The sequence below is a fragment of the Lissotriton vulgaris genome, chromosome 5 (genome assembly GCF_964263255.1).
Source record: "Lissotriton vulgaris chromosome 5, aLisVul1.2, whole genome shotgun sequence".
NCBI lineage: Eukaryota > Metazoa > Chordata > Amphibia > Caudata > Salamandridae > Lissotriton > Lissotriton vulgaris.
Window position 1 is genome coordinate 1,913,177,749 of NC_141693.1, and position 13,647 is coordinate 1,913,191,395.

A 13,647-nucleotide genomic window follows, 5' to 3' on the forward strand; every position below is an offset into this window, starting at 1 on the left:
TGCATCTAGGATTGGGAAGGTTCCAAATCTTCCAAAGGTGTGACCGTCACCCTGAATCAGACACTTTATAAAGCAAATGGATGCAAATTCTTGGCATCCATGATTACATGAAGAAGAAGAAGTCAAGTTTGAGCTTCTAAATTCCATGCAATATTATAGAGGCCTGCCACCATCATATGCTGCCTGCCTAAGGCCCCTCTGGGTTTCCACAGATGTAGATATGCTTCAGTGACTAAGTCGATCAAAAGGGCTGGCCTCTAACATGGTACGGCAAGCAGCAGAACACTGCCCAGTAGCACACAGGTGACTTTCGTTTTCTGAAAACTGATTGGACTTGGGTAAGCCCAGATCTTTGTTCCGGGCATGAATGTGACAATGGGGTTTCGGACCAGACGCTGGGGACGTTTGAGACCCTGCCAGGAGATCCTTTGTGTTTGTCTTGAAGAAAGGAGCTGACAGACTACTCTGCTGAGACTCTGGTGGTGCATTTGCATGGGGTAGGGTCTGCCAGGCAGAATACTACTCAGAGTGGCATTGTACTACCGTCCAGAAACACTTGAACCCATGACCTACAGATTATGACTAACCCCATTCATGGACCGAAGGGTAATGGGTCTGAGCTTTCAGAAGGAAAAGGAGTCTGAAACCCATTAAAGTGAACCCCTGACTATAGGGCAGGTGCCGATCAGATCACAAGAGAAGGTGGCACAACAGATGGTTCCCCAGCGAATCACTGGTGTGGGCCAAACGTTTAATCAATCAATCAGGACTTATAAAGCACAGAAAATCACTTGTTATGGGCTTGAGGTGCTGGAGTTACTAGCTGCTTTACAGAGAAAGCAGTAAAAAATGAGGCAAAAGAAGGAGAAAGCACTCAGAAAAATGGGGAAAAGAAGGAGAAGGCAGATAAATATGAGGAAAAAGCAGGAAAAAGCACTCGCAAAAGGGGGAAAGAAGGAGTAAGCAGTACAAAAACAAGGCAAAAGAAGGAATAAGCACTCAAAAAAGAGGGTGAGGAAGGACAAGCAGTAAAAAAAGAGGCAAAAGCAGGAAAAACACTCAGAAAAATGGGGGGAGAACAGAGAAAGCAGTAGAATTCGAGGAAAACGCAGGAAAAAATTGGGGAAAGAAGTTTAAAAAAATGAGGTAGAAGCAGGAGACAGCCCTCAGAAAAATGGAAGCATGCCAGTGCTTCAGCACAGGAGAGCTAAGCTAGGTTCATTTTTGATGGGAGTAGAGATCCCTTCCCCTCAACTACGTCGAAACCAATTGGTATTTCCTGAAATTTGCTCTTTGATATTTTATATATAAACCTGTGTAACAAATAAAATACCTTTATGTAGGAAGCTGTTTTTTATGTACTGAGCAAGCCAAGAAGGGAATCTTCCCAAACATCTTTTTGCCAATGACAGGATGACCTTCCTCCTTTGCTTTGTCAATGATATATTCATATATTCATGGGGATGAATTGCATGCTTGAGATAACTTGTGTATTTGAGAGTGATAATAATGATAACATTGTCTTTGCCATATCTGTTTTTATATATATATATATATATATATATATATATATATATATATATATATATATATATATATATATATATATATATATATAAAACTGCCTGTGATGAGCGGAGAGCCATTGACGAAGGGAAAGGATTCCCGAAACCGGTCTGGCTGACTTAATTTTGATGATTGCTGCCCGGCTGTTTCCCTGTATGCAGCTGCCTTTCAAACTAATAAAGGAGTTATTCATCTAACCTGCGGCCTCTTCCTACTTGGGGGCTACCTTTTCTGGATGTTAAAGCGGCAGAGCCTAGCCGCGGAAGAGGCCCACTGCGACAGTGCAGACCCGTGATGAAGCCATGAATTGGCCATTTTGCAATAACGGGAGGTGATGCGGCTTCTTCCTACTTGGGGGCTACCTTTTCTGGATGTCAAAGCGGCAGAGCCTAGCCGCGGAAGAAGCCCACTGCAGAAGCAGACCCGTGATGACGCCACTTCGAGGCCACTTTGCAAAACGGGAGGTAATTCTATAAAGGCAGCTGATGATGACATTGGGTGTATTCAGCAGGACTGAACATCAACCCACAGGGGTTTAATATATACTTATTTCTCTGCCGTTTCAACAGACAGACTCACGTGAGATGGATAATGTGGCACTACAACTACCATCAGGCCGTGTGCACGGCCACACCCAATGGGGTGGGAGTTGTGAATGAAACAAGAACACATGAAAAAAACTGCCTGTGATGAGCGGAGAGCCATTGACGAAGGGAAAGGATTCCCGAAACCGGTCTGGCTGACTTAATTTTGATGATTGCTGCCCGGCTGTTTCCCTGTATGCAGCTGCCTTTCAAACTAATAAAGGAGGTATTCATCTAACCTGCGGCTTCTTCCTACTTGGGGGCTACCTTTTCTGGATGTTAAAGCGGCAGAGCCTAGCCGCGGAAGAGGCCCACTGCGACAGTGCAGACCCGTGATGAAGCCATGAATTGGCCATTTTGCAATAATGGGAGGTGATGCGGCTTCTTCCTACTTGGGGGCTACCTTTTCTGGATATATATATATATATATATATATATATATATATATATATATATATATATATATATATATATATATATATATATATATATATATATACCAACAAAGTTAGCCCATGCAAATAAGCCCGCACTCCAAACAGGTAGGTTGCATTCCACAACTTTTATTTTCAGATGAAATGGGGATTTCAGTCCAGGACACCCCTTCCGCACTTCTGCCTGACGCGTTTCGAAGATAACAATCTTCTTTCTCAAAGGCACTCCGAGGTTGCAAAGTCTTGCCTGCCACAATTCCGCTTCCGTTATTTTAAGCCTTTTCAGTTCATTCCTGCGTGACTTTCACTTTACAGATATTTAGTTCAGGTGTGTTTGCGCAGGGTATCACGGTACTTGTGGTTTCTAGGCACTTAATTCCCTCCAGTGGGTTCCTTGCAACTCCGTAGCATTTTTTCCAAAGAAGGGAGTGGCTCTCCAGTAAGCAAGGACTGTAATGCCCCTTCCATCGCTTTTAAGAATCTGTTTGCCCACAACGATCTGGCCTGCTTCCAAACCCGGGGATCCTCCATTCCAGGGTGGTGCGTCAGCTTCACGGCTGGACCGGCCGTGTGAATTATACCAACAAAGTTAGCCCATGCAAATAAGCCCGCACTCCAAACAGGTAGGTTGCATTCCACAACTTTTATTTTCAGATGAAATGGGGATTTCAGTCCAGGACACCCCTTCCGCACTTCTGCCTGACGCGTTTCGAAGATAACAATCTTCTTTCTCAAAGGCACTCCGAGGTTGCAAAGTCTTGCCTGCCACAATTCCGCTTCCGTTATTTTAAGCCTTTTCAGTTCATTCCTGCGTGACTTTCACTTTACAGATATTTAGTTCAGGTGTGTTTGCGCAGGGTATCACGGTACTTGTGGTTTCTAGGCACTTAATTCCCTCCAGTGGGTTCCTTGCAACTCCGTAGCATTTTTTCCAAAGAAGGGAGTGGCTCTCCAGTAAGCAAGGACTGTAATGCCCCTTCCATCGCTTTTAAGAATCTGTTTGCCCACAACGATCTGGCCTGCTTCCAAACCCGGGGATCCTCCATTCCAGGGTGGTGCGTCAGCTTCACGGCTGGACCGGCCGTGTGAATTATACCAACAAAGTTAGCCCATGCAAATAAGCCCGCACTCCAAACAGGTAGGTTGCATTCCACAACTTTTATTTTCAGATGAAATGGGGATTTCAGTCCAGGACACCCCTTCCGCACTTCTGCCTGACGCGTTTCGAAGATAACAATCTTCTTTCTCAAAGGCACTCCGAGGTTGCAAAGTCTTGCCTGCCACAATTCCGCTTCCGTTATTTTAAGCCTTTTCAGTTCATTCCTGCGTGACTTTCACTTTACAGATATTTAGTTCAGGTGTGTTTGCGCAGGGTATCACGGTACTTGTGGTTTCTAGGCACTTAATTCCCTCCAGTGGGTTCCTTGCAACTCCGTAGCATTTTTTCCAAAGAAGGGAGTGGCTCTCCAGTAAGCAAGGACTGTAATGCCCCTTCCATCGCTTTTAAGAATCTGTTTGCCCACAACGATCTGGCCTGCTTCCAAACCCGGGGATCCTCCATTCCAGGGTGGTGCGTCAGCTTCACGGCTGGACCGGCCGTGTGAATTATACCAACAAAGTTAGCCCATGCAAATAAGCCCGCACTCCAAACAGGTAGGTTGCATTCCACAACTTTTATTTTCAGATGAAATGGGGATTTCAGTCCAGGACACCCCTTCCGCACTTCTGCCTGACGCGTTTCGAAGATAACAATCTTCTTTCTCAAAGGCACTCCGAGGTTGCAAAGTCTTGCCTGCCACAATTCCGCTTCCGTTATTTTAAGCCTTTTCAGTTCATTCCTGCGTGACTTTCACTTTACAGATATGAAACGCGTCAGGCAGAAGTGCGGAAGGGGTGTCCTGGACTGAAATCCCCATTTCATCTGAAAATAAAAGTTGTGGAATGCAACCTACCTGTTTGGAGTGCGGGCTTATTTGCATGGGCTAACTTTGTTGGTATAATTCACACGGCCGGTCCAGCCGTGAAGCTGACGCACCACCCTGGAATGGAGGATCCCCGGGTTTGGAAGCAGGCCAGATCGTTGTGGGCAAACAGATTCTTAAAAGCGATGGAAGGGGCATTACAGTCCTTGCTTACTGGAGAGCCACTCCCTTCTTTGGAAAAAATGCTACGGAGTTGCAAGGAACCCACTGGAGGGAATTAAGTGCCTAGAAACCACAAGTACCGTGATACCCTGCGCAAACACACCTGAACTAAATATCTGTAAAGTGAAAGTCACGCAGGAATGAACTGAAAAGGCTTAAAATAACGGAAGCGGAATTGTGGCAGGCAAGACTTTGCAACCTCGGAGTGCCTTTGAGAAAGAAGATTGTTATCTTCGAAACGCGTCAGGCAGAAGTGCGGAAGGGGTGTCCTGGACTGAAATCCCCATTTCATCTGAAAATAAAAGTTGTGGAATGCAACCTACCTGTTTGGAGTGCGGGCTTATTTGCATGGGCTAACTTTGTTGGTATAATTCACACGGCCGGTCCAGCCGTGAAGCTGACGCACCACCCTGGAATGGAGGATCCCCGGGTTTGGAAGCAGGCCAGATCGTTGTGGGCAAACAGATTCTTAAAAGCGATGGAAGGGGCATTACAGTCCTTGCTTACTGGAGAGCCACTCCCTTCTTTGGAAAAAATGCTACGGAGTTGCAAGGAACCCACTGGAGGGAATTAAGTGCCTAGAAACCACAAGTACCGTGATACCCTGCGCAAACACACCTGAACTAAATATCTGTAAAGTGAAAGTCACGCAGGAATGAACTGAAAAGGCTTAAAATAACGGAAGCGGAATTGTGGCAGGCAAGACTTTGCAACCTCGGAGTGCCTTTGAGAAAGAAGATTGTTATCTTCGAAACGCGTCAGGCAGAAGTGCGGAAGGGGTGTCCTGGACTGAAATCCCCATTTCATCTGAAAATAAAAGTTGTGGAATGCAACCTACCTGTTTGGAGTGCGGGCTTATTTGCATGGGCTAACTTTGTTGGTATAATTCACACGGCCGGTCCAGCCGTGAAGCTTACGCACCACCCTGGAATGGAGGATCCCCGGGTTTGGAAGCAGGCCAGATCGTTGTGGGCAAACAGATTCTTAAAAGCGATGGAAGGGGCATTACAGTCCTTGCTTACTGGAGAGCCACTCCCTTCTTTGGAAAAAATGCTACGGAGTTGCAAGGAACCCACTGGAGGGAATTAAGTGCCTAGAAACCACAAGTACCGTGATACCCTGCGCAAACACACCTGAACTAAATATCTGTAAAGTGAAAGTCACGCAGGAATGAACTGAAAAGGCTTAAAATAACGGAAGCGGAATTGTGGCAGGCAAGACTTTGCAACCTCGGAGTGCCTTTGAGAAAGAAGATTGTTATCTTCGAAACGCGTCAGGCAGAAGTGCGGAAGGGGTGTCCTGGACTGAAATCCCCATTTCATCTGAAAATAAAAGTTGTGGAATGCAACCTACCTGTTTGGAGTGCGGGCTTATTTGCATGGGCTAACTTTGTTGGTATATATATATATATATATATATATATATATATATATAATATCTATCACATCAAGGGTGAGGTCATGAGCACTGCATTTCATGTGTAAGTTGTGGTTCACGTGGTACTTTTGCAAGTTTTGGTAGTGGAGTTAGCCATAACTAGTGCATTTTAAGTGATTTTTAATTCATAACCAAAATTGTAGTATAACTGCTTTTTTTTAAAGTGAATTATATATAGTATATTTAATGTATGTTCATTTCCAAATAAACACAATATTATTAATATTAATCATCACATTAATCATAATCAAAATAATAACAAAGTGCTGTGGCCACACTGAGTTTTAATGATTCTCAAGAGAGTACTATTAATACCTTGCTCACTATATCTTTTCACACTTCCTCATATTATGCTTTAATCCATACTTTGCTTCAGTGACACTCCAAGTAAGTCATCTGACACCCAGATGAGTTATGTGTTTCCCTGTGACTGCTTGTGATCACAGGTGAGTCAGGTAACCTCCCATAAATTGGCTCTAGTTAACTCATGCCTCTATTCGAGATTCTCATAGCCTCTTTGTGAGGCTTTATGACCCCAGATGACTCTAGCCCTTTTCTTTATGAATCCCAGTTAGTCATAGACCTTCCCCATAGTTCATTATAACTCTAGGTTGTCCTAGTCGTGGACTCTGTTTCAAGAGAGGGTTCAGAGTTTTAGAATATCAGGCTAAATCCGTTGTACTTACATCCAAATCCTTTGACAAATTTCCACTCTGAAAATAAGAAGAACAGTGAGGGTTTAAGAAATAGAAAGAGCAATGGTAAATCTTTTAGGACATGTCTTACCATACATAAAACTTACCCAGTTCTGCATGAAATGTTGCTGTTTAAAAAAAAAAGAAATAATAGATTAGATTTCAAATTACTCTAAACTCAGTTACTACCCATTACTTCTTCTTGACCCCTTCTCCCCAAAACACTTGTCAGCCTAGTTCTCCGGTACCTGCATATCTAAAGAGCAGATACTAATGGCATGTCTTGTTGCTCTCTGATTGCCAAGTACCTGTTCTTTGGGCCTTGACTCAGTAAGAAGCCAATTCTTGTAGGTTGTTTGGGAACTAAGAGCTATTTGTTCAGCATGGGTAACATTTAAAGCGTTGAGGAGAGTAACATGGAATGTAGTGTCATGGAGTCGAGTGGTGAAGAGAGAGGTACAGTGTTGTAGAGTTGAGTGGATGTTGTGGAATGGAGTGTTGTGGAGTGGAGTGGTCCAGAGTAGAGTAGAGTACAGTAGAGTAGAGTGCAGTATAGTGAAATAGAGTGGTGTAGATTGGAGTGGAATGATATGACGTAAAATGAAGGGGCGTAGAGTGGAGTAGAGTGAAGTAGAGTGGAGTGGTGTACAGTGGAGTGGTTTAGAGTATAGTAGCGCGTCAAACTGTAGTAGAGTGGAATGGTGCATAAAAGAGTAAAGAGGCATAGAGGAAGCTGTGTGGAGTAGAATGGCATAGAGTGGAGTAGACTGTTGTAGATTGGAGTGTCTTAGAGTAGAGTGGCACAGAGTGAAGTGGCATAAGGAGGAGTGTTGTGGAGTGCAGTGGAGTAGCAGTAAGAAGAGTAAAATGTCATAGAGTAGAGTGGAGCGACTTAAATTAGAGTGGCATGGCATAAAATGGAGTGGCATGTATTGACAGAGTGGAGTAAACTAGTGGAGGGTCATAGAGTAGAGTACTAAAAGAGTAGAGTGGAGTGTTAAACAGTGGAATGTCAAAGTGTGGAGTGGAATGTCGTAAAGTGAAATGTCGTAGATTGGAATGGCGCAGAGAGCAGTAAAGTAGTGCACAGTGTAGGGGCGTAGAGTGGAGCAGAGTTTTATAGAGTGGCACAGATAAGAATATTGTGTTGTATAGTGGAGTAGCGTGGAGTAGAGTGCAGTAGAATATCGTAGAGTGGAATGGGCACAGAGTGGTGTAGAATGTTGTAGAGTGGAGGGGCATGGAGTTTCTTGGAGAAGAGTATCATTGAGTGGTTTGTCGTAGAGTGGGTTGGTAGGTCATATAGTAGAATGTCAGAGTGGAAAGGTACAGAGTGGAGGGGCTAAGAGTGGAGTGGATTAGAGTAGAGTTCTGTTGAGTGGAGGTTGTAGAGTGGAATGTTAGAGTGGAGGGACATAGAGTGGAGTGGTGTAGAGTGGAGTAATGTGGAGTGGAGCAAAGTGGAGTGGAGTGGAGTTGAGTGGCAGAGTCAGGAGAGCCGTAGTGTGGAGTGGTATAGGAAGCTGGCTCCGTATATACTATACCAAAGTAAAGTATAGTTCAGTGGATCCCCAAAGGCTTACAGAGGTAAAAGTAGACAATACCTTACTCTCTATTTGTGGTAGTGTAGGCGAGCAGTAAGGCTTTATCAGAGGGTAGTGTTAAGCATTTATGGTACACACTCAGGCAAGAAATGACATCACACACTCAAAGACTGAGCACTGACCAATAGTTTGTATCAAAATTATTTTGGCAAAAATTCACCCAAAAAACTACAGCAAAGGTTAAGTTATGGCTATGACCATTATCAACTCATTGCCACCCACACAAAGGTCGAAATAGCCTAAAGGATTATGAGAACCACTGGGGCACTATAGCCCAATGGCCTCCATGAAGCCCTAGTAAAAGCTGACCTGAGCATCTGGACGCCCATCATAACACAGCTTTTTTCTGAATGTTCCTGCATGGCAACCATTCCAGAAAGTTGAAGGGCTCAACTCTAGCATCCATATACAAAAAGGGAAATAGAGCCTCACCTGCAAATTATCGAATGATAGCGCTATTGGATGTTTAAAGGAAGTGGTATGCTAAATTACTGTACAAAGAGCTTGAAATATGGGCCAAAGGGAAAAAAGTGACTCCAAACTGATTAAAAAAAATATAGCCACACAGAGGATAATCTCCTGACCCTTGCCAGCCTGATCAAGGAAGCAATGAGCCCTAACGCCCTCCCGTTAAATGCAGTATTTATCGACTTTACCAAAACGTTAAATAACATCCGTGGAGGCAGACTATGGGAAAAGTTAAAAAAGTGGCAGATACCACCACATCTATTGATGGCAATGGAATCACTATACAGTAATACATGGGTCAGATTCAAACTAACAGCATATTGGGCAACGTCAGAACAAAATTCTACTAACAAAGGGATGAAACAGGACTAGTCCCTCTGCTCTTCAACCTCTATATGACAAATCTTGAATGCTACCTGGTGGTCCCGAGGATCTGCCTGCCTGCCTGGCAAAGCAAAAAATACACATTCTGCAATATGCAGATGACAGGGTGGTACTCGACAACACACAAATTGGCCTTCAGAGATCATTGGACGCACTTGAACAACATTGTGCAGCAAATGAAAACATCATTAACCTGAAAAAGACCAAAACTATGATCTTTGGCAGACACTTGATCAAAAAGGGTGCCTGGTCCATTGGAGGATCAAGACTTGAAAGAACAATAAGCTTCAAGTACCTTGGTCTCACACTTGATGAAATAGGAGGTAAGAATGCTCTGCCCAGCTCCTTGAAAATGACTGAGAAAACCAGGCACGCAAGATGGGCCAACTTAAAAAAAAGCGCTGCATGCCAAAACACAGAGGCCTTTCTAATAGTGGTGGTAGCTTAGGTGATGCCTGCATTGACATATGGCGCAATGGTGTTTAAGGACAACTTCTATGAGCGGTTAGACAAACAGCAATGTATCTGCTACCGGCACATCTTCGCACTTCCAAATTTTACTGCCAAGCCACAAATAAGGCTAGAATTCAGTCTACCAAAGCAGGATTTGATCCTAAGGGCAAGATTCTTAAACTATTGCCAAACATTGCAAATGGCCCCAACAGGCACAATGAAACATCTGCTGTGGGAGAAATTCCAGTACCCTGGTTCAACATGGGATTTGCTTCTGGCAACTTTATTTAAGGCCATAAGTGCGGAAGATCTACTAAAACAGTTTACCACTGAGAACCATAGCAACATTGCTAACAAAATAAGCAAAGATAATCTCATGGGAGCAGGACTTAACCCCTTCGACGCTTATGACGAGCTGAGCTCGTCATGAGGTAGGCATGTCTTACGCTCATGACGAGCTGAGCTCGTCATGTAACGCAGGCTTTTTAAAATCTCAGCGCACAGCGGGAAAACCGCTAGCACGCATGAGGTTAAGCAATCTAACATCCAAACATCATGGCAGCTGGGCTGCGAAACTCTACTTTCCTGGCTCTCTACCTCCTACCCTCATCACACAAAATATGCCCTTATGAGAATGCGCTTTGGCCTAATCTCCCTAAGAGGCTATTGGTATTGTTGTATTGAGGGGGATGTCCATGCGGATCACTGACATAATATCGAATACACAAATATAGAATTACCAAAATATTGAAGAAAAAATATAGAATGCAAAAATATCGAATTCCTATCTACAAACAGGTAAGTACAAAAATATTGAATCAAAAATATCGTTTTAAAAAATATAGTCAAAATATTGAATTTTTTTAAATGTCTTAAAAGTAATTTAAAATTAATGAAATAATAAATATAACATTTACTATTACCACTCCAGTTAGTGCAACAGTAGGGAAAGCGTTGGATAGCGTAGGGGTAAAAATTACTATTCCCACTCCAGAGAGTGCAACAGTAGGGAAAGCGTTGGATAGCTTAGGGGTAAAAATTACTGTTCCCACTCCAGAGAGTGCAACAGTAGGGAAGGCGTTGGACAGCGTAGGGGTAAAAATTACTATTCCCACTCCAGAGAGTGCAACAGTAGGGAAAGCGTTGGATAGCGTAGGGGTAAAAATTACTATTCCCACTCCAGAGAGTGCAACAGTAGGGAAAGCGTTGGATAGCGTAGGGGTAAAAATTACTATTCCCACTCCACAGAGTGCAACAGTAGGGAAGGCGTTGGATAGCGTAGGGGTAAAATTTACTATTCCCACTCCATAGAGTGCAACAGTAGGGAAAGCGTTGGACAGCGTAGGAGTAAAAATTACTATTCGATATTAAATTACTTACCTTCAATTCGATATTTTTCACCACTATATTCTGTCCATTCGATATTTTGTCCATTCTATATTTTGACTTCAATATTTTGGTAATTCTATATTTTGAATTCAATATTTTGTCTTGTTACCGTACATGCATGATGCAGATTGTGCAGCACTACACAGTTAATCTGCATATGTGAAGTGCTGAAATCTTTGAGACGCTATTGGCTTTGACCAATACTTCGACATGGGGGGGTCGCTTTTCTAACCTGTCTACAAGGAAAATCATGTCAGCCATATGGGCATTTCATAAAGTTTATGAAATCAGTAACAGGAATCTGAAAATGTCCAAGATGGCTCATGCAGTCTAGGAATATAGAAATATAGATAATTGCCTTTGTTCACATAAAGGAAGGAAAGCGGCAATAGACAATTAAAAAATGCCCACGATATTCTGGGCATCCATGCCTGACCTATCTGGACCGTACCCCTCGAGTCGCTTCCCACCAGTAAGAAACTATGAAGCAGTGCACATTATTAAAACAGCTCATTGTCTCTCCATCAACTACAAGTTTACTTGAGGCACAAATCATGCTTTATTATTGAAAGCACGAAGCACCTTTGGATTTTAATTGACTGCACTCATTGGGCCGCACTATAACGTTATGGACATTCCTCAATTGTATTGTAGTGTTTTTGTATCACGCTCTACTATAGTTTTTTTTTTATTCTGCTGTTATCCCCTCTGTCCTCTCTCTTTCTCGGCTTAGATGTAATGATTTTAAATAATTGAACATCAATAAACTGTACCTCTACTTTACTAAGTTATGAGTATGATAGATTATAACACTTTAATGTTAATTTAAAAAAAAGCCTCTATTTTCAACTTACACACCAAATACGATGCTTACGTCAGTCTAACATATATAAAATGAATAAATATCTGTCACATTAAGGGTGAGGTCATGAGCACTGTTTGTGCGAGTTTTGGCTTGCATGATTATTCTGTTGTGTTGTGTCGTTCCCACGAACCTGTAGGACGGGAGCGTTTGTTGGACAACATAAATTTTGGGCGAGGTGCCTAGACTGTTCCCAGGCAAGCATACAGGATAGCTGGCCTAGAGACCAGCTAGCTCACAGTGCCACCATACGTCCCAAACCCTATCATGGACCGAATAGCTTCTTGTAAACACTGAACATGACAACTTTGAGCACTCAGACATCGTGGAAACAGATCAAAACATTTCACTCAGTAAATAGTGCTTATTGTACTCAGAGAAATATACAGAATAAACAGTTGGACGTTTTCAGTATACTTATTGAACTAAAATTATTCTTGTATAGACTACATGTGCTGTGATAATCAGTAGTCAGAAGCTGATGAAAGTTATTGTAAGCACCAAAAGAGTAAGCACTAGGTACAGCTCTTACATAGTTCTAATACAGTGTATATATGCAGGCATATAAACAGGGTAGTAATCAGGCATACTCCTACTATACAAAGCCTATTCTAAATGTACCTAGAGTGTGTGTGGGTGTAGAGCCAAGAATCTCCCAAAGGGAGGATCCAACCACATTACCTCGCGGGAGAGAATGAAGGACCCCGTCCTGGTCATGAACAGGACACCCCTAACGAACTGCTAGACTGCTGCGTGGTGAAGTCTCAGAAATCAGGGAGCCTCAGTGTCAGCTGAAGTGCCTCGTCTTCTAATATTATGGGATGCTCTTTATTTATAATAGAAAGTAGACTTGCATTTTGCGTATAGATTAGCAGTGTTATGGATATGTAGATAGCCCCGTCGCTCCGCGGATGAAGATAGAAACAACATTTGTACATAGTGCATAAAAGGGCCTTGTACATGATGTTTGAGACATTGTGATAATGTTGTGCGAAGCTAGATGTGTAAACAAAGTAGTTTCAGGGAAACCAATCCAACATTGTCGCGCACACAAATATGTGCAAAATGTCACAGCAGAAATGTTAATGTGAAAAATAGGGCAAGGTAAGAAATGAGCAGCTTCCCTACATGGGCCTCGCCCAGACACATAATACCCACTCCTCATACTAAGGGTATATATATAAAGCTATCTAAAAGCCAACACGCCACAATGAAATTGAGCCAAAAGAACTAAAGTCACTTTTAAAACCATCTAAAAGCAAGCTTCCCTTTCAAATATTCATATAACGCCTTAAAAGTCACTATACTATTTGAAATCCCAAGCACTCAGAAAGCCATGGAGCCTAGAAAAATAAAGAAAAAGGTTTTTTGATTAATCTTGTTTAAAAACCAGACCAATGTGTTCCCACCACATGAAGAGCTAATTGTTTATGTATTATCCAAGTGGCAGTCACAACATTACTGTTGCCCACAACTGCAGACGACGGTCCCACAGGCGCACCTCGTAGCAGGTTTATGGAGCAAAGGTGATTCCATCCAATTCCCACAGCAGCCGCTGAGGGAAGGACTACATCCTGTTGACCATGGATAGTCAGTCTGAACGGTTCCTGAGGCGTGAGCCGGGAAC

The 13,647-nt window shown here is 42.9% G+C and overlaps 1 protein-coding gene and 1 pseudogene across 2 annotated transcripts in view; one reads left to right on the plus strand and one right to left on the minus strand.

The window, feature by feature from the left end:
• The window catches only part of LOC147717705 (E3 ubiquitin-protein ligase TRIM39-like), a 948,681-nt pseudogene that overhangs the window by 337,789 nt on the left and 597,245 nt on the right, over window positions 1-13,647 (plus strand). The window lies entirely within an intron of this gene.
• The window catches only part of LOC147717707 (E3 ubiquitin-protein ligase TRIM11-like), a 442,086-nt gene that overhangs the window by 121,077 nt on the left and 307,362 nt on the right, over window positions 1-13,647 (minus strand). Inside the window, exons 8-9 of the mRNA XM_086919295.1 lie at window positions 6,968-6,988; window positions 6,852-6,878 (exon numbers count right to left, since the gene is read on the minus strand). Of these exons, the coding sequence (XP_086775421.1) occupies window positions 6,852-6,878; window positions 6,968-6,988 (48 nt within the window). The remainder of the gene's footprint in view (window positions 1-6,851; window positions 6,879-6,967; window positions 6,989-13,647) is intronic.